This window comes from Dasypus novemcinctus, chromosome 2, assembly GCF_030445035.2.
Source record: "Dasypus novemcinctus isolate mDasNov1 chromosome 2, mDasNov1.1.hap2, whole genome shotgun sequence".
In the NCBI taxonomy this organism is placed as follows: domain Eukaryota; kingdom Metazoa; phylum Chordata; class Mammalia; order Cingulata; family Dasypodidae; genus Dasypus; species Dasypus novemcinctus.
In genome coordinates, this window is record NC_080674.1 from 141,562,341 (window position 1) to 141,588,909 (window position 26,569).

General features: G+C 39.2%; 2 protein-coding genes across 8 annotated transcripts in view; one reads left to right on the forward strand and one right to left on the reverse strand.

The window, feature by feature from the left end:
- Nucleotides 1-17,785, forward strand: part of TCF7 (transcription factor 7) — a 49,548-nt gene extending 31,763 nt beyond the window's left edge. For 2 of the 4 annotated variants that reach the window (XM_058278820.2, XM_058278850.2), the window contains one exon: nt 30-1,765. In XM_058278820.2, coding sequence (XP_058134803.1) covers nt 30-109 — 80 coding nt within the window. In that variant the 3' untranslated portion in view covers nt 110-1,765. Of the gene's footprint in view, nt 1-6; nt 1,766-12,502 lie in introns of those variants that run through there. The other 2 variants (XM_058278844.2, XM_023583914.3) reach the window with 2 other exon arrangements.
- On the reverse strand, nt 1,679-26,197 carry SKP1 (S-phase kinase associated protein 1). Of its 4 annotated transcripts, none has more exons than XM_004475909.4 (6): nt 26,002-26,197; nt 23,083-23,179; nt 17,781-17,854; nt 12,110-12,253; nt 10,430-10,570; nt 1,679-9,719 (listed from the first exon to the last, which is right to left on the reverse strand). In XM_004475909.4, the coding sequence occupies exons 2-6, from the start codon at nt 23,177-23,179 to the stop codon at nt 9,684-9,686; spliced, it is 492 nt and encodes a 163-aa protein (XP_004475966.1). In that variant the 5' UTR covers nt 26,002-26,197; the 3' UTR covers nt 1,679-9,683. The 4 variants fall into 4 exon arrangements, with proteins under 4 accessions (XP_004475966.1, XP_004475967.1, XP_058134890.1 ...); XM_004475910.5 differs by having other exon boundaries at nt 23,083-23,203; nt 26,002-26,179; XM_058278907.1 differs by having other exon boundaries at nt 25,843-26,012.
- Between the last annotated feature and the right edge of the window lie 372 nt (nt 26,198-26,569).

A 26,569-nucleotide genomic window follows, 5' to 3' on the forward strand; every position in this document is an offset into this window, starting at 1 on the left:
TTACAGATAACTCTCTTCACTATTCCTAGGAGGAAAAAGAAATGCATTCGGTACTTACCCGGAGAAGGCGGCTGCCCCAGCCCCGTTCCTTCCGATGACAGTGCTCTAGGTTGCCCTGGGTCCCCAGCCCCCCAGGACTCACCCTCATACTTCCTGCTACCCCGCTTCCCCACAGACCTGCTTGGTAGCCCTGCGGAGCCAGCACCTACATCACCTGGTCTCTCTGCCACTCCCAGCCTCCTAGCTCACTGGGCCCCTACAGGCCTCCCACAGTGCCCTGCAGAGTATACAGGTACATCAACAGGAATCTTAGCGACCGGCGGCCTAGCATGTACAGGACACGTGGCTTCCTCCAGGGGCACACCCCACGAGAGAAGGCGACTGAGCCCCAAAATATATGGAAATCGGCCAGGGGCCTTGTTAACTCCCTCTCAAAGTCCAGGTCCTAGAGATTTCAGAGGCTGTACAACTTCTGCCTGAACCTGGGGCCATCAATTCAAACTGCTCAGAGTGGTAGGAATCAGATGTCTTGATGTGTCATCTCATTAAGTGCACCCTTGTGCCTATGGCATCCTGCAACTATTCTTACCATTTGTCTTGCTAGCCAGATGCCCCTGCCTCCCTTCTTTACCGCTATAGGTGATAGATGGCCTAGACTGAGCACAGCTGCCCTTCCCATCCCTGCCTCCACCCCACCACCACCACCACATTCTCCCCGTATCAGACACTTCAGGGACCAAGAATGAGCTGGTTTATCAGACAACATGCGAGCATGCTCACAACCACAAAGCCCAAGATGACAACGCCTCTCTCTTAAGGGACTGGAGAATACCAGCTGCTGTTCATAAACTGGACCAGAGGAAACCTCTTACTGTGTTCTTAGAAGAAAAAGGAACAGGCAGGCCAGCTTCCTCTCAGAAGACGAGGTGCAGGCAGTTCAAGAGGGAATGGGATAGGTTAAGTCTAGACCTATCACCCTAGGCAACAAGGGTGACTGACACTATCCTCACAGGCAAGTGTGGGTGGTGAAATATATCTGATCCTAGTTCAAATTACTTGGAATTGTTCCTGAGACCCCTATTTGCCTAAGAAGCCCTTATACCAAGGCTCCAGGCTTGTCAGTAACAGCTATAGTCAACACAGTTTAAAGGAATTATTGCCCAAATCTGGTGTGCATCTCTTCCCATTCAGAGAGCCTTCTTCGCAGTTCCATTTCCAACTCATCCAGTGAGTCTAGTCAGCTCTTGAGCAGCTGTGAGAGAGATCAAACCCCAAGTCTCATGACAGCCAGTGCCTATCTTCTAGCATCAAACAGGCCAGCTCAGTTTCTCCACAGGGCTGCAGGAAGGGCTAGGGCAAATGGAAGATCATTATAACTAAAGGAGCCCATAACACCTCTAGTGGTTTTCATCACAGCCTACTGTATGTAACCCATTTTTGAGCCAACCTTTAACCCTGAGCCTTAAAAAACAAGTTTTGTTTTGTTTTTATTTAACTTTACTGTTTTCGCCCCCATCTTCCTCTCTGTACATAACCTGAATCCAAAGAAAAAGGGCTGTCCATGTACCCACAATCACCCCTCAAGAAAAGCCTGTAGTTCCTACTTTAACCACTGGTGTCTCAGAATCCAAAGATCACACCTTTTAGAGTAGCAATGAAAGAAAAAGGAAGACCACTGTAGTGTTCAAAATATTTTTGTATTGTTAATGCCTCATCAAAGAATCAAACTTTTTAAAACATGAGAATAAAGATACTTTTTACTGGGTTTCTTTTTTCAAAACCTGCCCCTGAAGAATAAGGTGTTTTTCAGTCACAGAGCATGATACTCTTCCATTTTCTTCTCTGCAGCCACAAAATGTGGGGTTTATTCCCTATTATGGCATACACATTCTCAACTCTTCTGGCCAGAGATTACCCTTGTCATCTCTCCTAAAATTAGGGCTTGGACCTTGCCCTCCACCCACTTCCTGGGAGAGCTGGGCTCATACCTGATATAGGCTCCCATTCCAAGCCTCAGCCATTCTCTTCACTCCATAAGATGTAGTCCAGCCTGCTCCCTAATGCTCATATGCAAATAAATGGGTTGGAAGCTGTCACCCACAGACCATTAGAAGATAATCCAACCTGAACTAGGTACACGAGACCACTATGGTCTTATTTTCCTCTGAGATCAAAGAAAAAAGACAACAGTCCACAAATACATATCCTATTTCAAGGAAAACAAAAGCAAACCAGTGTCTTTTATAGCCTGGTATTGTAATAAAATCCAAAAGAAGGGTATTTTAATGGCACCTTTTCCCCTAAAAGGCTGTTAAGGCAATTGAAGTATTTCCCATGTTTTTATGAAGGACCTCTAGTGTGTGAATGATAAACCTATATCCTGTTTTTTATACAGCAGTTCCCATCATGCTAAAGTGTACTTAATTTCCTGAAAACCCATTATGAATGTAGAACGTACCATAAAGCCACCTCAATAGGTCCATCAACCATTAGATTATACAATGATTGGGTAGGAAGTGTTTTACAATGACAGCCACTGCACCATCATCTCATGCATTGTAATTTTTACTTAACCAGGTTAAAATTTTTAACTTTATGTTGAAAATGTTTATAAAGTCATCTTCCAGAGCAGTGTCTATTTAGAAGTAGGCCATCGGAGCTTATAATCTCAGACTTCTTTCTGGGAGGGTGCTAGAGGATCAGCCATTCCCTCGACATCTGTCCCATTTGAAAGAATTCCGCTCTGGCTACTGGCCTAGTTGTTTCAATAGCTACATTCTAACCAGGCCTTATGCAAGACCCGGTTGTTACTGCATCTGATTTGGTGTCTAATTTAGAGTACACTGGGTACATGAATAATGCACCCTTTGTGTAGAGGGGAGAGGGAGGCTTTGGCAGCTTTGTGAAAACCCAAACTGCCTTAAAAAAAAAAAAAAAAAGAAGAAGAAACTCAAATCCTCTCAAATCGCACCAGTATGTTCCTGTGCGGCCAGAGGGTAACTAAGTTTGCAACGCCAAATCTAACTTCAGAGACCACACCGGTCCCACCTCACTGCCAGCCAAGAATCAATCCTATTTTCTGAGACAGGACAGGATACCATGAACATTCCTTACATCCTGACACATTCCCAAACAACTGGTAGACTTGTTTAAAGTACAGTTCTCACCCCTTCCCCTGCCCTTCTGTGCTTAATAGATATGGTGAGGGTTCACTTAGCCCAGTAAGCCTTCCCAAGTCTCCTAATTTGAAGATGTTTCACCTTTTTACAGGAAGACCCATGCCTGAGTTCTCTTATCTTTTGAATGGCTCCCCAGTCTCAAGTTCCTTTTGGCTGTGGAGTCCCAAGCTGGGTCAGAAACATTGCTGCAAAGTTCTAGTCAGTGTACTATAAAACTAGCTTAGCCAGGAAGGCCATGAATGCAGGGAAGCAGAATGGTTCTTTACATTATGTACCAGAGGGATAGAAAGGAAATGGGTTCCTCAATCCATTTCTAGAATAAGCAATACAGCACAGAAGGGGAAAGGGTAAAAAGGTCATGTTTAACTCCTACATGTAGACCTATATATCAAAGAATTTAAGAGGAAAATGGAGCTTACAATATGAAAAAGCTGAACTGGCTTTTGAGGTTACACAAAGGTTTTTATATACAACTGTAGCATGACTGTTTCAGCAAGCTGACAGAGTACTGGTTTCTTCAGAGCTTTCACCAGGGGACTTGGAGACAGAGCTGGCCTCTCAAGCAGACACTGTTTCCAGAGGTATGTAAATGCCTTCCAGCCATCAATATGTATTTTTAAAAAAAAATTTTTTTTTAAGGAGGTACCAAGGATTGAACCTTGGACCTCAAAATGTGAAGCAGGTGCTCAACTACTGAGCTAAACCTGCTACACGAACCACCAATTCTTGCTCCAGATTTCAAAAATCACCCTGGTGGCATCTTTTTAACCCAGGCCTCTGGGCTCTCTAAGTAAGGTTCCAGAGGGGCCAACAGACATTTACTGGTCCACTTGCCCATAATGGGCAGCAGGAATAAGAGGAGCCCTAACTTAAGCTACTCACATGCCAAATGGGGAATTTAAAAACAGGAAAGAATATGGATGGGGATATTCCCATGGTCCCTAGTATAAAAGCCTACCTTTGTCTGCTGGAGTCAGGAGGGAGTTTCAAACATTCTCAAATGGTTAAGAACAGCCTGGGAATGGGCATAGTCAACTGGAAAGGAAACCTCTATCCTGGAGGCAACAATCATTCTATCCCAAGCACTCCCTGGGAGTTAGGTCACTACCAATACAAGGGAAACAAGATTTCACTTCTGAAGAGTTAGCAGCTGTGAATTACATGGAAGATACTGTTACCAGTTCAGGCTGACAATTCTTTCAAGTTGACCAGGGGATTGTGGACCAGGTTTTCCTTTTTCATTCAGTTCCCTCACTCCTTTACCTGAAACCTTCTTTCAAGCACGTACGATGTCAGGAGGAGGAAACAGGAAGGAAGAGAAAGAATTAGGTTGTATTCACACACACAAAAAAGAGCCACTCTGGAACCCCCTCTGGAAACACCCCCTTCAATCTACAAAGAATCTGAGTTAGAGGCTATAAAGTGGCACACTCAGGACAGCAAGGGCAAATATGAATTTTCACCAAATAGGTGAGAGGTATTTATGGCCCAGGCTGATCCTCAGAGTGAAAGCAGAGGCTGGCAAAGAGCAGGTGAGATGCTCAATAAAACTGACTGAAAATTCAAAGCTGAGGGGTATCAAAAGGTCATGCGAACTAGAGATGTAGAAGTAGATACTGTCTCAAGCAACTGTTTTCCTCCCACAAAATGCCTCTCAGCATGGCACACGGACCAAGAGACCAGATGTGCCAATGGTACAAAATGCTGCAAGGTACCAAGTATGTCATCTACAAGTTAACAGACTATATCACTCAAACTAAGCCCCACACTAGCAATCCATCATGCCAGAACACTTCCAACAAGACCTGTATGCCACCAACAACACTCATATCTACTGGCATCTCAGCAGAAAGGATGACGTTCAGTCTATCCTGCCAAGGTGTCCAAACAGCTCAATCTTAGTTCTAAACTACTTTCCATTCACTCTCCTGATAGGCATTTCCAATTCTCTTACTAATTCTCTTTGCCCATTGGTGGTAGTGATTTTTTAGTGATTTTTAACAACAGTAAACAAAAAGTCACCAGGATTTAAATTATAAAGCCCCCAATATTCAGAAGAATGTTTTAGGTGAACAACATATACACACAAAATTTTAGTTCTAACACTCAAGAACTTCCCTGCCTGACAAGGGCCTGATGAATAAATAATCTGGTAAAATGGTCTTCCTAAAGAGTAGCACCAGAGATCTGTCACAAATCTGGCCCCAATGCCTTTTCTAGCCTTAGTTCTCTGGCAGCCTACTAACACCCATCCTGCTGCTGCTATTTCCAGTCAGAGCACTGCTTTCCTCCTCAATAGATATGTAGGTGTCCCTCAACCAAATCCTACTTAATTTATGAAACCAAATTAAGTTTCTCTTCATGGAGCCTAGCCCCCATTTTCCCATTAATCTAATTCTGCCCGGAACATTTTTATTAGAATTACTTATCCATTTCCCAGCAATATTTATGCCTTGTCTCCTAAATTATACCAAAAGCTATAGACAGCCATGTCTGTGCAACCTACAAAGAAGCCAGGAGTTACATACTAGGGATTCAACTATTACATATGCTTGCCTTTGCTTGCAATCTGTTCCCTTTCTTCACTTCTTTCCTAGCTGGAAATTAATTTTTCACACAAATTCAGATAACTGAAGAGTACTATCTTTTTTTAAAAATGCCTGAACAGCTTTCTAAGGAGAACATTTAGGCTGATTCCTCCCTATCATAATGTATACTGAGCTTGAAAAAAGAAAAATCAGAAACGCCTCCAAATGGAAATGGTGGCAAGGAAAAGTTAAGCTTCAGAAAATAAGCAAGATTCTGATGGCTGTGGTGGGTAAGGTAAATGATTCTCAGAGCAAGAGGTTTACTGCTCTCTCCTCAGCTCTCCTTCCTAGTAGAAGCTACTTGCTATCCCCATTCAAACTGCTTAGGCAACCTACTTAACTTCTTTTTTCCTTTTTCTTCTAAGGAGGTACCAGGGATTAAACCCTGGACCTCATACATGAGAAGCAGGCACTTAACCACTGAGCTACACCTACTCCACTTAATTTCTTTTAATTTACCTTGGGATCAGAAAACATCACAGGATTTAGCAAAATTCTAAGTAATTAAAAGATCATATGGTGTAGAATATCTGCGTGCCCTGAGTCACATGCCCATAGTGATTCACTGTTATTCTCCTCCAGCCCCAGTAGTTCCAGGATAAGCTCAGCATTACTATGGCATCATGTTACAGCGCTGAAGTTACTTAAAAGTCTATTATGCAATATAGATCTTGCATAATTCCAATAGCTGGTGTGTTCCAACGCTGTAGGATAAACAAATCACAACTGTAATGCCACTTAGGGATGCCTTTGTATTTGAAAAAGATAAAAACTGTAAAGTGGTACCTATCCTAGGTATTAAATGTAGATTTATGAAGATAAGCTAATAAAGTACAAGAATGCTTCAGAAGAGATAATATGCTTCATACATCAGGGGGCACAAGGAATATTAGGGAGAATGTAACAAGCTGACAATCGTGTTTGAGTCACAAATGACAGTCAATGGAAACCTGGGAAGTCAAGCATTTGCCAAAGATAAACACTCATCACCAACTGAAAAGCATCATACTGCAGGCAGCAGCTATGCATTTTCTGTGTGTATGTAGGAACCGACAAAGCATACTGATGGTATGGTTCAATTCTAGCTGGCAATTACCCAAATTTGCAGAACACTTTCTTCCTCTCATTCTCTTTCCTGATTAAAAAATTAAAGTATTTTCTATACACCTTTAAGCTTATCAAAAAGGGTTTCCTTTCTTCTCCTGTGGATACCAGTAGTTAGTCTTTGTAATGATAAATTACCACTTTCCAGACAAGGCTATCACCAGTTTTCCCCTCCCTTGCAATGCAATGGCTATTCTTGTTTACATTATGCCCTATACCTGCATTTTACAAGGATTGTTCCTTAACATTCTTGTTAAAGAAATTCACTGAGCAGTGGTGCTAAATACAAGTTGAGCCCTGCTCTCAAGTGGCCTCTAATCAAGTACTGAACTAACTAACATAAAGCAGACTGTACTAGACCTGGGAAGCATAGAAGGTAGCTACTATTTTCAACTTACCCAAGGCCACGCAGGCACTAAGAGGCAGAGCAAGACTCCAACCTCTGGGTATGACTTTATGTAACATTATAAATTTACAAGAGTAGTTGGGAAGTGAGGTTAAGCAGGAATGGGTGTAGCTTTGAAGACTATGTGAGGTTTGGTTGCTAAGGATAATAGGAAAGGGTCACTCACACCAAGTAAGAGTCTGGAAAACTCTTGACAGACATTAAAAGAAGAATGAGCATATGGCAGGGCACAGGGAAAAGGGGAGAAAAGGAGTGCTGTAGCTAGCTTGAAGGGCCTCTTATTACCATACCTAATTGGCTTGTTCACACAATGGTCACAAAAAGCCTATTTTCTCTTGGATGAGCTGCCAGATCTCTATAAAACTTATTAAGATAATTAAGATTATCATATTGTTTGTTTAAAGACTGAGCAGCATAGTCTACAGGAAGTCAGGAATGGAACAAAAATTTAAACCATGTTGTCAGTCCACTCAACCTTACTTACCTGAAAGATCCTTTAAATATGGGTATTAATATTATTTTCTCTGTAATTCTAATAACTCTTAGGTATTATATACCTCAAGAGCTAATAGTAACAGGCTCCTGATTCTTAGAAGCTGGTACTTCCATTACAAATATAGCACATGCGAATAATCCTGGACTTTCAGTGAATATTTGTATCTGTCATGCTACTACTACAGAATCTAAGTTCCACACTTGGCTATAGATAAGCCTTATGCAGGAGCTGACCATCAAAGTGGGGAAGTGGCAGATGAGACACTCAGCTAGGACTGGGCTCTGCCACTTTTCCCTACAACTAGGACCAATGGAAAAGAAGCTTCCTTTCTGAGAGGAAAGGGGATTAGGGATCAGAACAAATGGTCACAGGGGTCCATAAAGGACCAGATAGTAAATTTTTTTGTTTTTTTAGCCAAATACATTCTGATGCATTTCTCCTCACCAACAACCTTTAAGAATGTAAAAACCATTTTTAGCTAAAATACAGCAAAAACAAGCTGTGGGCTAGATCTGACCTAAGGGTCTCAGTTTGTTGATCCTAGTATAGACAACAAATGGGAATTAATATAAGATAGCATTTGGGACTTTATTTAATAAGATGGATTTGGGGCAAACAGGCAGTAAAGCAAAGGCAACCTACTGTCAAGTGATAACATGGCAAAAAGAGAACAACACAGTAAGACTATAGGTGAATACAGATGAAGATAAATGGGAAAGAAGGAAAAAAGGGACCACAAAGAGGAAAGAAAAACAAATCAAGAGTGGTGAGCCCTGTCAAGCCATCAAGAAACTGGAAGCGGAAAACAATGGCAGTACAGTTTTGTGTACCTGGTACATTAGTGAAGAACTGAAGCACTGGCTCCAGTTAACCATATAAATGACAATCAAGACTCTCAGTACTTCCTGGTATATCAGCAGCCTCCAGGGAACTAGGACATGAACTGCCTACAAGTCTTTTTTTTTCTTCAAACTATATAAACGCACATGAATTTAACCCATTTAATATTATTAAGAGACATTTAATTCCACAAAAACAAACCATTTACTACCTACTATGTAACTTAACTTTTTATTTAAAGTATCTTGTATTTGTGATGGATGCTTTCTGGGTTTTGTGACACATTTTAATATTAAAGGTTAAATTATATTTTTACATGCAATGTAGTGTGAAGTTTTTCCCACATGGGAATAATGATTATAAAAAGATGACTTGTCACACAGGTTATGTGTCTTTTTCAATTGGAAAGCTACAGACTACCTAGTTATATTTCTCCCAAAAAACCACAAACTGGTTAGTGACAATATCTAACCAACATATCCAAAGCTCAGTGGATTAAAAATACAAACACAAGTCCTCAGTTCCAATTAAGGGAGCTCTCTATACAGACTAATCAATACCAGTGGTATTCTGTGACTTTTAGAGAGCTGGAAGACATTCTAATAATTCCACTCAAAACAATTACCTCAAATAGCCTTTTTCCAGTTTCCCACTCATGAATAAAGATAATACTTTGTTAATTCTATTTCAGAAAACTTTTTCCAAGTTGTTTTTATTTACAATGCCAACTTTTAAAAGGTCACTAAACTGAAGTTAACTGAAGTAAACTAGGCAGAAACTGCTTTACATAGAGAGGGAAAGCCCAAAATCCAACTTTCTATAGAGATCCCACAGTTCAGTTTTATTCAGAGCAAAGAAAAAAGAAACTTTTGATCATACTGGAAGAAACTCGGCCATAGGTTTGGAATCTGTACTCAAACTACACATGCAATGAGGACAATATTCTGCTAATACAATTGATTTGCTGCTGCATTTGTCTACTGTTTGTCTAATATTAACAGTTATAAACAGAGCAGTGCAACTAGTATTTGGAACAATCCTTACAGTGTTACAGTGTCAGGCACAATGCTTCACTTCTCTTCACACCACTGGTTCTCTTTGCGTACCTAGAAGAGAAAGATGTTAGGGAGTACTTTAACTCAAGTAGCCTTTTCTAAGACTTGTAATACTACCTACTGATTCATTAATAATAGCCTATGAAGTGGGTCAGAAAGAAGCAGATGGAAAACTCGCAAAACACCAGCCTAAGAGCACAGTTCCTGGTACACCTTCTTTGCCTCCCCAGATTTTTACTCTTCCCTGCTGAGACTATTAAAAAAGGAAAGGCAAGGGGCAATTATAGCTTTAATCACTAAAGCTGACAAAGCAGATTCACATAGTTCATACACATAATTTCAGTTTGCAGTTGTGTCAACAAAATCCTTCTCTTCTATTCATTTGTTTACTCCCCATTCACTAAGTTGCACTGAAATATCCTAGCATAGACCCATCCTGCTTTTCTGTAGTCAAATACGCATCAGATATGCTCAACACAAAAGGTCCCAGGAGCCAAAACTAATAACTGCTAATGAATTAATATGAAAGCACACCTTTGGTTAGAAACTAATTGTTCTTTGCTTATGAAAGAACAGGTACAATCTAAGTGTTTTAATCATATAGACAGATCAGTAAGAATATATTTAAGGACACAGAAGGTATCTATTACTCCTCAAACAAGCTCATGACTCTGATACAGGCACCTCTTTACCTGGATATTAAATGGGTTTTAATCTCTTTTAAAAAGCATGTGATCAAGGACAAGCTGTGGGCTACCTACCTGGGCTTCCTCCTCTTCGGTGAAGTCATTTTTGATATTGAAGGTCTTACGAATCTCCTCAGGAGTTTTCCCCTTGATCATATTGGCAACAGTCTTGCATGTAACATCAAGCAAACCCTTGATGTCTAAGTAGTTTGCAGCCTGTAAGGTGATATTATTTCCATTAATATTTTAAACTAAATCCAAAGTTAATAATTAGCAATCATATCTAAATACACTTAAAATGCTAGTTAATTTTAAGAAATTAAAGGGAGAAGAATAAATCTGACATAAGTTCTTCTGTGAAAGACATTTTTGTACATGTCCTTTGTTATACCTCGATAATATAGAGTCTTTGTGCTGCTAAGGCAGCAAACTATTCTAACTGAAATGTTAAAGAATGGTTACCACTTTTAGGGGAGTGGGGGACAAGTTTTGGCAAAATTATCCATACTTAAAAGAGTTTAAATATAAGCAGTTGTTTTATATATACTATATATGTATAAAATATATAAATTATAGGTATATATATATTTTGGAGGTACTAGGGCTGGGATTGAACCCAGAACCTCGTATATAGGAAGCCAGTGCCAGCGTTCACCTACTGAGCTATATCAGCTCCCCTGTACCATTTATTTTGCTCATCTTTTCAAAGAATTACCTTTTTGGTTTCACTGATTTTTCTTTATTTCCCTGTTTTCTATTTTATTGACTTTTGCTCTTTAATATTCCCTTTCTTCTGCTCACTTTATCTTTTACCAGTTTAAGTGGAAACTTAGATGATTCATTTCAGATCTTTCTTTTTAGTTTACTGCTATCAAATTCCCTCTAAGTACTGTTTAACTGCATGTCAAAGATTTTGATGTATTTTCATTTCCATTCAAGTCAAAATACTTTCTGATTTCCCTTTGGATTTTCTTCTTTGACCCATGGATTACTTAGAATTGTGTTATTTTGTTTTCACAATTTAGATTTTCAGAAAATGAACTTTGTATATGACTTGAATCATTTTAAATTTGAGACTTGTTTCATGGCCCAGAACTTTGTAGTATATATACCTGAAAAGAATATGTATTCTGCTGTCTTTAGACGTAGTGTTCTATAAATGTCAATTAAGACAAGTTGGTCAAGAGTGTTATTCAAGTCTTCTATATCCTTACTGATTTTGTTTAACTCTATCAATTATTGAGAAAGAGGTGTTGAAATCTCTAAGTATGACTGTGGATTTATTTATTTCTCCTTTGAATTCTATATGGTTTTGTTTCACTTACTCAAATTTCTGCTTTTAGGTAGATAAATGTTTAGGAATGCTATATTCTCTTAAAGAATTGATCCCCTTATTATTATAAGACTACTATCTAATGCCTGTTAATATTCTTTGCTCTAAAATCTACTTTATCTGATAAAAATATAGCCACTCTAGCTTTCTTTTGACTAGTGTTAGCATTGTATAGCTTTTTCTATCCTTTTAACCTAATTGTGTATTTATAATTAAGTGGGTTTCTTGTTGACTACATAGTTGAGTCTTGCTTTTTGATCCAATCTGACAACCTCTGCCTTACGGTGGTTAGACCATTTACATTTAATGTGATTAATAACATGTGAACTTTACATTACATTTAAGTACAATATGAAATTTAATTCAATAAGTGTTAAAGTCTCTGGGAGAGAGTCATCTTACAGTACATATCAAAAACATACCAGAATAAGTTCAAAAAGTGTTCCCTGGTCAACTTTCAGAAATTCTTGGTCCCAAACAGGGATATCATCTGTTCGCTTTTCTTTGTTCTCATCATCCTCAGGAGGAGGAGGGTCATCTTTGTGGTGGGTGCACCACTGAATGACCTATGAACAACAGAATTTCATTCCTCTGTGATATTTTGTCACAAGGTATTCATTACACCGCTTGGGGCAAGGTTATTCTTACATTGGGATAAAAACTAGCTAAAGGTTAACAGGAAAAGTAAATAAGCTTGAAAAGCAAAGATGAAACTTGATGAATTTTTACAGCTCCAGAGGTGGAAGAGCTCAGATAAACGCAAACCCATGCAGATTACAATATTTGACCACATTAAAACATTTCTGTCCAAACAGATACATAAAGTCATAAAGGACTGGAAGATACCTGCAATATATAAAACTGACAACGGATTGGCCTATAGAATACAAAATCTTAAAAATCAGTACACAGAAATGGGCTAAAGATATGAAGAAACAGGTAAGTATATGCCCAAGAGACCTGAATCTCTGGGCTGTGCATGTGCCAGCTGGGCCCTGAGCCTCAGTGGAGTTGCAACACTTACTCTCCAGTTCATTGGACTCACCCAGATCAACTAACAAGGAGGTCAGGATGGACAACCACCACACCAAGGAACCAAGAGTCTACAACTGCAAGCAAGAGAGTCCCATCCATCAACCATATGGGATCGAAGCCCCCTCTCAGAGGTGGAGTGGGCATCACCATCCCAGAACCCTCAGGATTGGGTAATAAAACATGGATTAGAGTGGATTTACTGGTATTCTACTATAAACTTATTGTGATTCTAGCAGTGGAAGAAATTATATCATTGATGTGGAGACGATGGCCACTGAAGTTGCTAAAGGCAGGGAGAGGGAAGAAGAGCTGTAATATGGGGGCATTTCTGGATCTTGGGATTGTCCTGAATGACACTGCAAAGACTGACACAGGACATTATATATCCTGCCATAACCTGCAGAATAGTGTGGGAGAGTGTGTGAACTACGATGTGAACTATAATCCATGCAGTGTGGTAATGCTCCAAAATGTGTTCATCAATTGCAATGAATGTATCACACGAATGAAGAATGTTGTTAATGTGGGAAAAGGAGGGAAGTGTGAGGAGTGGGGCATATGGGAACCCCCTCTATTTTTTTAGGTAACATTTTATGTAATATAAGTATCTTTGAAAAATAAATTAAAAATATATTTTTAAAAAAAGATGAAGAAACAAGTCACAAAAGAAATGTCAATAGACAAACATGAGGAAATGCTCGATCTCACTAGCAAAATGAGCACCACATTAAGATACTACTGATAGGTTGCCAAATTGAAAAATCATGAAGATTCTGATGATACCAAGTGTTGGCAGTAGAATGAGGGAAACATGAACTCTTCTTTTGCAGAGTTTTTTTTTTTTTAAAAGAAGTTACCATGGATTGAACCCAGGATCTCATACATGAGAAGCTCAATCACTGAGCTATATCCACTCCCCAATGAGTTTGTTTATTAATTTCTCCCCCCTCCGTCCACTGTCTGCTCTCTGTGTCCATTCTCTGTGTATTCTTCTGTGTCTCTGCTTGTATTCTCATTAGGTGGCTCTGGGAAATGATCCTGGGACCTTGTGGAGTGGGACAGAGGCGATCATTCCCTTGCGCCACCTCAGCTCCCTGTTCTGCCATGACTCTCTTTGTTGCGTCATCTTGCTGCGTCAGCTTTCCTGCAAGGGGCAGCATTCCACGTGGGCCAGTTCGCCACATGGGCCAGCTTGCGTTCACTTGGAGGCCCAGGATATAGAACCCTGGACCTCCTACATGGTAGACAGGAGCCCAACTGCTTGAGCCACAACTAGTTCCTGTGAAAGCTGGTTTTATTTTTTGTTTTTAGGAGATACTAGGGATCAAACTCAGGACCTTGTACACAGAAAGCAGGTATTCAACCACTTGAGCTACATCTGCTCCCCTGGAGAGTGTAAATTGATATAATCCCTTTGAAAAGTAATCTAGCACTATCTACTGAAGCTGAAAATATGCATATACTATAACCAACAAATCCAAAATAATCCAGACATGTGCACAAGAATATTCAGTGTCAGAACAAAGCAGGAAAAGCTCAAATGTTCCCTCAGTAGGGGAATGAATACTTTATAGTTCAAGTTTCACTAAGCTGATTAACTAGACTATGAGTACCAGCAGGGATAAAGACCAAATTCAATGCTGAAGGTGTTAAATTGGAATCTAGGTGGTAGGTACATGGCAGTGTTCACTACATAATTCTTTCTATTTCTTCTCCATGTTTAAAATTTTTTCATAGTAAAGTGTTGGGGAAAATAAACATAAGTCTTCTATTTATATAAGTAAAGAAAGAAACAGCAATTACTATTTACTTATAAACTCTTAAAAAAAGGGTATGTAAGAAACTAATGTAGATTATTACTTATGGAAGAGAGGGTCAAATGAAAGATAAGGATGGGAGATTTTACTGTATAGTTTTACTGTTCGTGGATCATGTGATTACTACTCAATATACTTAACAGTTTAAATATTCATAAGCAATAATAAAACAAAATAGATTAAAAAAATAAAACTTTTCATTCTGAGAAGTGGCTCTATATCACCCAACCCATTAATAACTCTTCTCATTTTTATCCCCTTGCTTGTTCATTTTGTTTTAGCTATCCATACTAGCCTTCCTGCCTTCCCTCAAAATACATCAAGCACACTTCTGTCTCAGGGTCACTGCACTTACTCCCTTTGTCCATAATTCTCTTCCCCAACACATTTGCATGTGTTTGACAAACAAGATCACCTTTTTTCAGTAAGGTATTTCCTGATCATCTTTATTTTTAAAATAGTCACCTCTCTACCTACCACTACCCATTTTATCCCTTTCCTTCTTTATTCTTCATAGCTTTTCTATCTGGCATATTTGTTATGTTATCTGTTTCCCCACTCCTTTAATATGTGAACTTCATAAAGGTAGAGGTTTTGTCTCTTTTGTTCACTGCTATACCCCCTCAATACCTAAAGGGTGCCTGACAATACCCAGAAGTCAGAAAGAATGAATCTAACTGATAAAATGTAAAGCTCTTAGCCACAGAATATCACGAAGTAATATAAGGCAAGCAAATCTGTAGAAAATCTATATAAAGAACTATAAAAAGCCGGATAGAAAGATAGGCAAGGGAAAACAGACAACACAGAAAACATAAAAGGCCAATAAAACATACAGAGATTAAGATGAAATTGCATTTGGTTATGCCCCTTGCAAACCTCTTAGGAAGGGACTAAATGAGCCAGTCATCCCCATCTTTTAAGTCTAGGATAAGCCAGTTTTCCCCCAATATGGGAACAGGTTGTTGTTTCTTTAGGTGAGCATCCAATTAAATAACTGACTTGTGTTAAGGAATCATGTGTCCTGAAACAGTGAAATCCTATTCAGTGTGGAAAGCTGTTTATTCTTAGACACACAGTAAGGCGACCACCAACTAACTAAATAAATAGAAATAAAACACATCTCTTGTTCTCAAGCTCCCTTTGAGGCATACTCATTCAGTGGGCAGACAAGACAAACATTTTGTTTTTTGCTAGCTCATATTATTATATTTCAATAATTAAAATATGCTAATGCTAAAGACTAGACAACTCAATATACAGAGAGCCTGGTTAAATAAACAAGAAAACATTTATAGAATCATAATACTAGGTAGAGGTTTTGTCTTGTTTTTAATGAGCAAACTATGTACTAATATAGAAAGATGACAAGGGTATTATTAAAGGAAAAAGGCAAAGAATAGATAAAAGTGTATAGTTTGCTCCCTTGTTTAGAATTGGGGGGGGGGAGGATGGGGATATTTACTTGTGAATATCTGCAGTACAAAATAATAAAAGAGGGAAACCGACTTTGGCCCAGTGGTTAGGGCGTCGGTCTACCACATGGGAGGTCCGCGGTTCAAGCCCCGGGCCTCCTTGACCCGTGTGGAGCTGGCCCACGCGCAGTGCTGATGCGTGCAAGGAGTGCCCTGCCACGCAGGGGTGTCCCCCGCGTAGGGGAGCCCCACGCGCAAGGAGTGCACCCATAGGGAGAGCCGCCCAGCACAAAGGAGGGAGCAGCCTGCCGAGGAATGGCGCCGCCCACACTTCCTGTGCCGCTGACGACAACAGAAGCGGACAGAGAAACAAGACGCAGCAAAAAGACACAGAAAACAGACAACCGGGGGAGGGGAGGGGAATTAAATAAGTAAAAATAAAATCTTTTTAAAAAAAAACAAAAAACAAAAAAAAAACCCAAAATAATAAAAGAATAAATGATTACTTGAAGGAAGGGGATCAGAGTGGATAGAGACAGGGATGGATACAAGTGTTATACATCCCCTTATGTTGACTTCAGCTATTAAAAAAAAGAAAAAATCTAGGGTACTCATGATTCAATTCTACCATGCTCTGAAAGGTGGTGTCTTTTTGGAGGGCTATTAGCTATATCTATCTATCAAAATCTAGGTATACACACCATCCTGTGACCCAGATGGGTCTGGGTCTACATCTTGATCATCTACCTCTAGATCATTTATCCTACAGAAACACTGGTCTGTATAGGCATACCAAAGAAGTGTGAGAATAGTCACCATCATTATCATTTGTATCAAAAAGTTACAAGCTAAATATTCATTTACGAGGACTGGTAAGTTACTGTTCTTTCATACAATAGGGTACTATGTAAAAGTTAAAGAGAACAAGATAGAATTACCTATGCTGATACAAGATGATCACCAAGACACACTGTTGAAGAGGAAGTTGCTAAAAGCCACTGATTATACACTTAAGAAAGGCTATATGGAAAATGAATATATCTCAATAAAACTGCTTAATAAATAATTGTGCAAGAATAGCCAGAAATAAGAGCTACATACAGCAGGGGAAACAGTGATTGAGAGGTTGATGAATTTTATTATTGAAATAATGAAAATGTTCAAATAATGACTGAAGTAATGAATGCACAACTATGTGATTATAACGAATACCATTGATTGTACACTTTGAATGAACTGCATGCTTTATTAATATGCATCAATAAAATTAATTTGTTAAAAAATAAAAAAGATTGACATTAAAAAAAAAAAGAGTAACTTGCAAAATAAGACTCCATATGTAAAAGCGCTGAAAGGTAATCAGAAAAATGTCCAGTGACAGTGGTCAACTGTGGCAAGGGAGCAGACAGAACTTTATTCTGTATACTATTATATTGTTCACAAACGATCAAATTCAAAAGTAATTTTAAGTGGTTAAGTTCTGTATTAGATTGTTGTATGTATTTTGCAATAATCAATCAGTGTTACATTTTAGGCAGAACGGATTTAACTGACATCAGCTGAAATGCTGGTAATACATACCCAAATAAAATCTATATCAGAATAAGTTCAAATGTAGTTTAAGTCTACTTCAGGAAACTGTGGTCTAAAAAGGTTATCTATTTGGTCCTATTTCATCAGGATTAGAAGTATCATATGCTAGACTCAGAAGAATTACTCACCTACACAAAGGAACAATGGAAGTATGTAAAAGCTGAAAAGCTAAGTTGACAAAAAAGTCCAAATTGTGTCCCCACTCTAAAAACTAAATCCTTTAGAGACCTTACCTTTTTTAATATTGCTGCATTAACATTTGGTAGAGGAACTGGATCATCATCTCCTTCATCATCCATTCCCAAATCTAAGGAAACCATAAGACAGTCACACCATTATTTCCTAACTCCATTATAATATTTACACAAACCGGCTATGTCCCAAGTAAGTAACTTACAAGGTATGTTGTCTGAGAAAATATAAAAAGTACTTTAGTAAGTGTATTTCTCTTAAGAGCATTTAAAATTAGTACTACCTAAAATGGGTGCATGAACCACCCAAAGCAATACCAAGTTATGTGAATAGACCAATATGCAAGTATTTTATACAAAGGGAGTTCTGAATTAGGAGGAAAAGTGATCTAATTGGGGTTGAAATGACTGAGTAGCCATCTGGAAAAAAATTAAGCTGAACCCTTATCCTTACTCTTTATACCAAATTCTCCAGATCGACTGCATTTAGAAAAGTAAAACAGTGAGAACGGCAAGTAATAGAACCTTAATCTATTCAACTCTGGAGTCAAAAGATACACATACACACACACACTCACACAAAAACAAAACATGCAGTCACTGACAAAAACAGAACAGGTAGCTCCATACATCATACATGATCTCAAGATTAATTTTTTTAAAAGCCAGGTAAAAGAAGACAAATGTTAAATGAAAATGAGAATATGCTTGTATAGTTATGCTTAAAATATCTCCAGAAAGATATCTAAACTATTAACAGATGTTACTCTAGGGAAGTTAACTTGAACCAGGGTTTATGGGACTGACTTTCTCATGCTATTTATTCATCATGTACATGTTACTACCTATAGTACTGAAGCTACAGGTTTCTCTGTTAAGGTCTAACGTTCAGATTCTTAAAGTGGTCACTGAACCACAAAGAAAGTACTTAAAATCCATGTTACTTGAAAATTCTGAATAAGGATATTTTTCAAACCAAATGGGTCTGTCCTTCAGTTTTTATGTGACTAAAAAGTTGTCCAAGGAAGTTACTAAATAGTTAGCAAGTACAAAAATTAAACCCCAAAAGTTATTACAATGGTGTCCTGGTTATAGCAGAGTACTCGTGTTGCACACATGGCCAGGGTTGTATCAAACATCTGAACCCCCAATATATGCCAGGTGCTGTTCTACACAGTGGAATACAGCAATGCATACAGGAGGCCTAGGGGAAGAGAAAACTTTGCAATTTTAGAGAGTTGTTCATGATGCCTCACTGTGATGACATTTTGGTAAAATCCAAAAGGAGGCAAGAACACATAGGCAGAGGGAAGGACAAATGCAAAGGCCTTCTAACAAGAGTATCTGGAATGTCCTAAAAACACAAAGGAATCTAGTGTTACTAGAGCAGGGTTAGCAAGAGGAGAAGCAGCAGATGAGATCAAATAACAGGGGACCTAACAGTAATAGGCTTGTACATTTTGGCTGCTGTACTGGAAAGAGATAGTAGCGATCAGAGTGTAAACAGGGAAACCAATTATGGGGCTAAAAATAATTCATGCACAAGGTGGTAGCTGGAACAAGGTGAGCAGCTATGGCAGAGAGAAGAAATGGTTCAATTCTGGATGCATTTTGAAGGCAGAGCCGAGATGGGAAGTAAAATATGAAAGGAGTCAGACAACTAAAGTCTATGGCATGAACAACTAGAAGGATGGAGTTGACATTAAAGCTGCCAACAAACGATATGGGGAAGGCTACTGGAGGAATTGTTGGTTTTTTTTTGGGGGGGGGAGGGCAAGGAATCAAGATCTCTGTTCCCTAAGTTTGAGATATTTATTACATATTCAAGAGTAAAAAAGGCATTTATATTTTCAATTCTAGAAATCAGGAGAAGAGAGAGCAACTATAGATAAATCTGGGAGTTGATAATAGATGGTTTATTATGCTGTGAGACTAAATAAGATAATCGAACAATGAGTATAAATATAGTGAAGAGGTTTAAGGATTAAGTCCTGAAAAACTGCAGCCTTTAAAGATGCGGATAAAGAGTCATGAGAGCGGTAAGTAGTAAGTATCATGGAAGCCAAGCTAAGAAGGGAACAATCAACTGTCAAATTTCATCACTAGGTCTAGATGAGAAATGAAAACAGCGCATTTGACACCGTGGAGGTCACTGAACTTGACAAAAAGTTCCAGTGGTGTGGTAAAGATGAGAATGGATTTAAAAAGAATACTACTTTGTTATCCGGATGGATTCACTCATCTCCACCCTCCTCCCTCCTGCTAACACTTTTTCTTGACCCTATCTCAGCCTATAGTAAAACTATAAAATGATAATGCCTCACTTGAAGTTGATCACGTCACATATGTTTTTCCTGAGCTAATAGTATAAAATATTTTTAATCAAACGGGAGAGAAAGAAGTTATATGATGTAAAATAATTGTTTGGGGAATTAAGATATTAAAGGAAACATTAATACGAAAGACTAGCTTGTTTAGATCTAAAAGTTATTTGGAAGGTTTAAGTCCTATTAAAAATAAGGATCTTATGGTCGTAAAGGATTACTTCTCTAGCATTTAAACTAAGAACCTGCAGATTTTTTTTTTTTTTTAAGACTGAATGCACAAGTAGCAACAGTCATTCCTTTAAGCTATTTAGTTTCAAGGCCCTCTGAAAGACACTTGTACTCTGATACCATAGCTTGGTCCTAAACAAATCAACCAATCCACGTGTACGCATGCCAAGATTTTCTCTTCTGATTGTTTTGTTTAAAAGGTTTAATTTTTATTTTCTAAGTTACATAAAACCCATACCCAGAGATACTGCAGATGAAAAACAAGAAAGTAGTTAAGCTGTCAAATTCAATAGACTCCAGTCTTCAAGAGGCTTGAATTTATATACATATTGGTACTTAAGATAAGGCCATTCACCCCAGATCCCTAAATGCTAAGGAGAAAGAACAATTTAACTGTTACTATCAACCCACTTGCTTGGGTGATCAAAGTTAGCTTGGAAAAACTTCAAGGAGCCCTATGTTCTTACATTGTCAAATGCCTCTTTGAAGCAGCACGGGACAGATTAGTGTGTCAGGCACCAACTGGATGAAACAAAGAACACTTTCATTGCCAAAGCAAATATTCAGGCAGCAATTTGGGTATCAGTTTCTACATCTTCTAGTTAAAGCCTACTCACCTGCCTTTAGGGACACTTCAGATTGCTTTCACTCTTATTAGGTACAATACCACAGTTCTTCATTCAACATGAACTTGGTGATCAGTGACTGTGGGATGTACCAAGGGGTTAATAGAAGAAATCTACATATGTAAGTTACCAGGATACAGGAATGTAGGCGCCACATGATTGGTACCAAAAAAATTACAGGTTCGCTTTTATCAGAAAACAGAAGTTACAGGCTTAAAAAAACAGAAGGCATGCCCCTCTTCAACTTGGATTCTGCCTCTAAACCTAAATATCTGCTGTTTGAAGAACTCTTAACTATGAAATCATAAGTGTCCAATCAGTCTGCAGTAGAGGACTCTGGCAATCACGCTGGTCCCTGTGAAATGTCCCCTTTTCCAGTAGCTTCCAGAAATCCCTACTCCACTGATTCTCTACTTACTTCTGACTTCTACACTCTTAACATGCCTTCCCAATGTGGCTGCTGCCCAGCAGCCCCACCTAATTCTTATGGATTTACACTCCCATAACCCATCATACAAAGCCAGATTTTTTTTTATCTCCAGCATTCTACAAGACAGGGGTGAAGATCCACATATTCAACTGCCTAGATGACTTCATAATCTTTGGACAGAATCTCAAACATTAACACATTCAAGCTCAAAGTCATTTTCTTCTCCATTCTTCTCAAATCCATTCTTCAAGTTCTGCCAATTCCAGTAACACAATCCCATCCCACCACAACAGACCCCAACTTAAAATATCAATTCTATTTTTCCCTAACCAACCCTGTATATTCTACCTCAGAACGATTTCCAAAAACATCCTAATTCTACTAGATTTGAAATTACCACATTACTGGTACTACACGCTGCAGTTTCACACAGGCCTGAAGAATAACATCAGCCAAGATGTTCCCAGAGCATCACTTAGCGCACAATTTTATTAATGTACAATTATTTGTCTGGCTCCCCTACCAGTTTATAAATTCTTCTAGGGCAAAGACCACTCCTTCTTCACTAGCATATAGCTATCAAGTAGCTATAAACTGATCTTTCCTACATAAAATCCTCAACATCTGATTATACTGAAAGCTACTGACGAAATACATTTTGGACAGAGTGTATAGTATGTGAATGTATCTTAATAAAACTGCTTTAAAAAAACAAACGAACAAAATTAAACTAGAAAGAAAAAGAACATAAGAAATTTTTTAAAAAATCCTTAACATCTGAGTACAGAAGAACACTCGTTAAGCTCTTCCCCCCTACCAACCTAGACACCAATTTTTATGTCTCCATACTCTGTTAATATCACCAGTCCACTAGTAATACAAAGGAATCCACATTAACTAGTAAGTTAAAAAAAGGTTCCAGGATCTGTTTTCTTGCCTAGCTTCTTTGTGATGCAAAGAATATATACCTTGCAGCAGTTTCAGAGGAATGAAAATATAGATAAAAGGGAAAACATTAACACCTACTCAGCTTATTCTCTCCCTTGAAACAAGGTGCTCTAGGAGCAGGTATAATTCAGTGGTTGAGTGCCTGCTTTGCATGTACCAGGTCTTGGGTTCAATCCCCGGTACCTCTGAGAAAGAAAAAGAAAGAAAAGGAAAAAGAAAAAGAAAAAAAAAAAAAAAAAAAAAACAACCACACACACAAACCAAACACCTGTATTTGGAAGTGGCTATAGCTCAGTGGTTGAGGACCTGCTTCCCATGTACAAGGTCCTGGGTTCAATTCCTAGTACCTCCTTTAAAAAAAAAAAAATCAAGGTGCTCTATTTAGCTACCCTATAGGAAAGTACCCTTTTTCCAAAGGCTTTAACTTTTTAAATTTTTCAGCTAAAAGATGAAATTTTGATTTGGCAATTAGAAATGTAAATCCAAATTTATTTCAAACAGAACTGAGCCATTGCCTGAGACTTGAAAATCACTTTAATAGTCATTAGCTTATGATTTTTCCTATTTAAAAAGGAAAAACCCTCATTAAATCAGACAGTGCAGAAAGGATGACCTGTATCAGAACTATGCAGTTAACACTTTAAAGGAAAAAATGTAACTTTACCCCTTCATATTCTTGAGCATCTTATGAGAGACTGCTGATCCTATAAACCTGACATTCATAGATTATCTCCAAGCACACATTTCCTCCTCTTTCTCCCACACAGGTTTTCTAATAAACTTACCTTCCAACATGGTCTTTATAGTCACAGATTGTTTGGCAATTTCCACATCAACTTCAAATATTTCTCCATCAGAACTCTGCAACTTAATTGAAGGCATCTGGAAAAAGGTAATATATTGAACCTGGGATTTAAGAGGTTATTAGTGAGTCAGTTCTATATGACATGCTATCAACCAGTCTGTTAAGAGTCCTCTAACTTACTAACTATAAAATCCTAAGGACCTGCAGTAAAAAACTCTGTAAAAACACTTGTAAGTGGTTATTACCAGGCTAGCCTAAAAGTATTTTTACAGAAATATTTTTAACGTATAATTCCCAGGAACAGAAGTCTTTAAGGCCTGCCCTACTCAACTCACTATTGGTATAAATTTAAGTTACATTCTCTAATTTTTATGTAAAATATGTCTCTCTGAAATTGACTTACTAGATTTTTGCCTGCCTTTCTGCTCCCAATAATGATTACTCACATTTGTATAGTTAACTGTCACAATTAATTCCCTGCAAACCTGGAGGAAGTTAGTCCAAAATAAAGTAACGAAATTCAAATTTCCCCACAGTAAGATTTACCAAAAATTTTTTTTTAAAAGTTCAGACTCAAAGAATTTTAGGTCAGCACAGTTATTTATGCATGGACCAATGCAGTACCATATACAAGACAATAAAATGATTTAAGGATAAGGAGATGTCAGTATAATTCCCTAAACCTAATAAGGACCTTAAATTTCCTAGTTAACTTTTTGTCTCTCGTTACAGACCAGGTGTCCAAGTTTGAAACCTTCTGTCAAAATCCCCACAGTAAATATCTATTACTTGCTCCAAAATGTATTTATTAACTCAGATAAATTATGAGTCACTAGGAAAAAGACACACCTCTTTTATAAAAGCTGATTAAGCAATTAACATCAAAGAACTTGAGTTCTGGCAAAAAAAATTTTTTTGATCCCTTCAAAATTAAAGGTTCTAAGCAAGAAAAATTTTTTATAACACGTTCAGATTTAAAAAAAAAAAAAAAAAGGGGGGGGGGCAATACCAGGCAGTAAAGATTCATGTAAGGCCTTTTCAAATTCCAACTATTTAAAGTCCATGCTTCTGATGTATTCACAACCCTGTGATGGCACTACTTACTAACTTAGAGCATCTCTGAATCTTTCAATTGTGTGTACTAAAAATGTGAATTCTCATTAAAGTGTAGAATTTGGCATTTAAAAATTCACTGAACCCATTTTGGGTTCAAAGACTTAAAATCCATTACAGCAGTTAAATATTCATTCAGCTTTTCCAAGGCAACTGTCCCCATCCCACAGACAAGCAGTTAGGGGAAGGAAGCAAAAGATAATGTTTTAAAACGACCCACTGAAATATCCTGCTCTCACTCATCCGTAATTGGAGAGAATCAGATTTCACTTCTTTGTTTACAAACATGTCTGCATTCCATGTTGCTTAATGTGTGCCAATAATGCAGGTGTCCTGCTCAATGGGAGACAGGGCCCAGGGCAGACCCAGGAACAATTTGAGAGGAGACGGCCCTCCCTGTGACAAGGCAATGACAAAAATTATCCCCCAGAAGAAAATATTTTAATTTTTAATTACAAAGCACGTTATGTCATTTCTCACATAGTACAGAAATGAAATTACAGAATCACAAGTAACAATAGTTAAAAAACTACTTTTAAGCAAGATGGCCATTTCATATTCCTTTCAAATAATCCAGGATAAATAGCAAGATCTGCTTAGTCATAGTCAAATTTGTGTATTCGGTTACTCTTATGGGAAATGAGATCTTCTAAATAGAGGCAATCTGTTAATCTGTAATTCAATGCACTCCGTAATCCTAAATTTAACACCCAAAGATAACTTTTTTTAGTGTGATGCTGCCAGAAATGCAAATTTTTCAGATAAGAGATGAAATTTTGATTTGACATGCCTTCAAGACCATTTCCTTCAATTCTTTAAGCTCCTGTAACTGGAATTAAGTCACCCTCCATGGTTGGCACGATTATCACATTATAAAGGAAAAAATTAAGCCCTGTATCACTAAGTAACCCGAAATTCTGACACCTCTTTTCAGACAGGAGAGTGGAGGATTCTGCATTGTTTTATGACACAGATACATTCTATTGTGTCGCTCTGATGAAAAAAATTCATGTTCAAAAGATCCAAACCTGAAGTCTCCATTAAAAAGTAAACCAAAGCAGGTGAACGTACTATCCATTTAAGTCAGACATGTCCAGTTAAGTTTTAGCGTTAGGGTTCCTAAAAGTCACACCACTATGCCGATGGTTATCTGCTGTTTACAACCCTTGTTTCTGAGCAGGAGCAGGCAAAGCCTTGGCCCCAGCACATAACACAGTACCGGTGGCTAGTGACGCCAGAGAGAGAAAAGATGGGAGAGCCAACAATCTAGCGGTCCTGGGCTATCACCACCACCTTCCCCCACTAGACAAAAAAAATAAAGGACACAGACACACGCCCACACTCTCGACAGCCAAGAAACAACCCCCCTTTCCCCCCCGCCCATTCAAAATCCCGCCGCTACCCCCGACCTGAGTTCCCGGGGTCAAGGGAAGCCCGAAGCCGCAGCCTGGGGCCTGGAGGCCGGACTCGGTGCCGGCTGACGCTCGCCTATGCAGAGAAGGCCCAACCCGGCTCTCGACTCGAACCTTCTCCCTCCCGCCCGGGCGCCGAGAGGAATCGCCAAGGGCTCGCTGCAGGGGGCGGGGGAAGGGAAGGGAGGGGAGAAAAGATGGGGTTCTGACGGCACCTCTGGAAGAAGGGGCTCCGGTACGAATTCCACTGGGCCTGAGGAAAGGCCAGGCCCACTCGTCTACCGCCTCGGGCAGGCCTAAACTACAGTGATGCCGCCACCCAGCCGCAATCCGCAGCACCACTACCCCTTCCAGCCTGATCCGTGGCTACTCACGGTGTTTGGTCTCAAAGAGACGGGTAGACTCGAGGCTGACGAAAGCCTGGCAGCGTCAGCAGGAAAACCAGGAAAAAGCGTAGAACAGGGCCTCCACAACAGCGCGGCAGGGCGACGGGCTTTATAGAGGCGGGCAAAGACGCTGAGGACCCGGAGCCCGCGGCGTCACAGAGCTGGTTGGGCTGGCCGCCGAGATCGCCTGACGGGAGCAGACGACGGCGGGGCGGGTCCAGGCGCCGGACAACAGGATCAGGCGGAAAGATGGCGAGAGGAGGCGGAACAGAGGGGGCTTTATTTTTACCTCCACCTTCGAAAGCTCTGCTCTTTCTCTTCAAAACGCGAACCAGGGACCTAGTGAGGTACCTCCGTGATCTGAAAGGGTCCTTCAGGCAGGGGCTGTCCTAATCCAAGTTAAAGACCCCGCTCCTGAAAAACCTAGAAACAGCCACAGAACAGACGGGCGGGGGCAAGGTCCTTTGATGGAGTTGCTGCCTGTCTTTCCTGAAGGAAAACCTGGAGCCCTGAGAAAGATGAACTGGCAGATGGATTTTGCGGTTACCACTCTGAG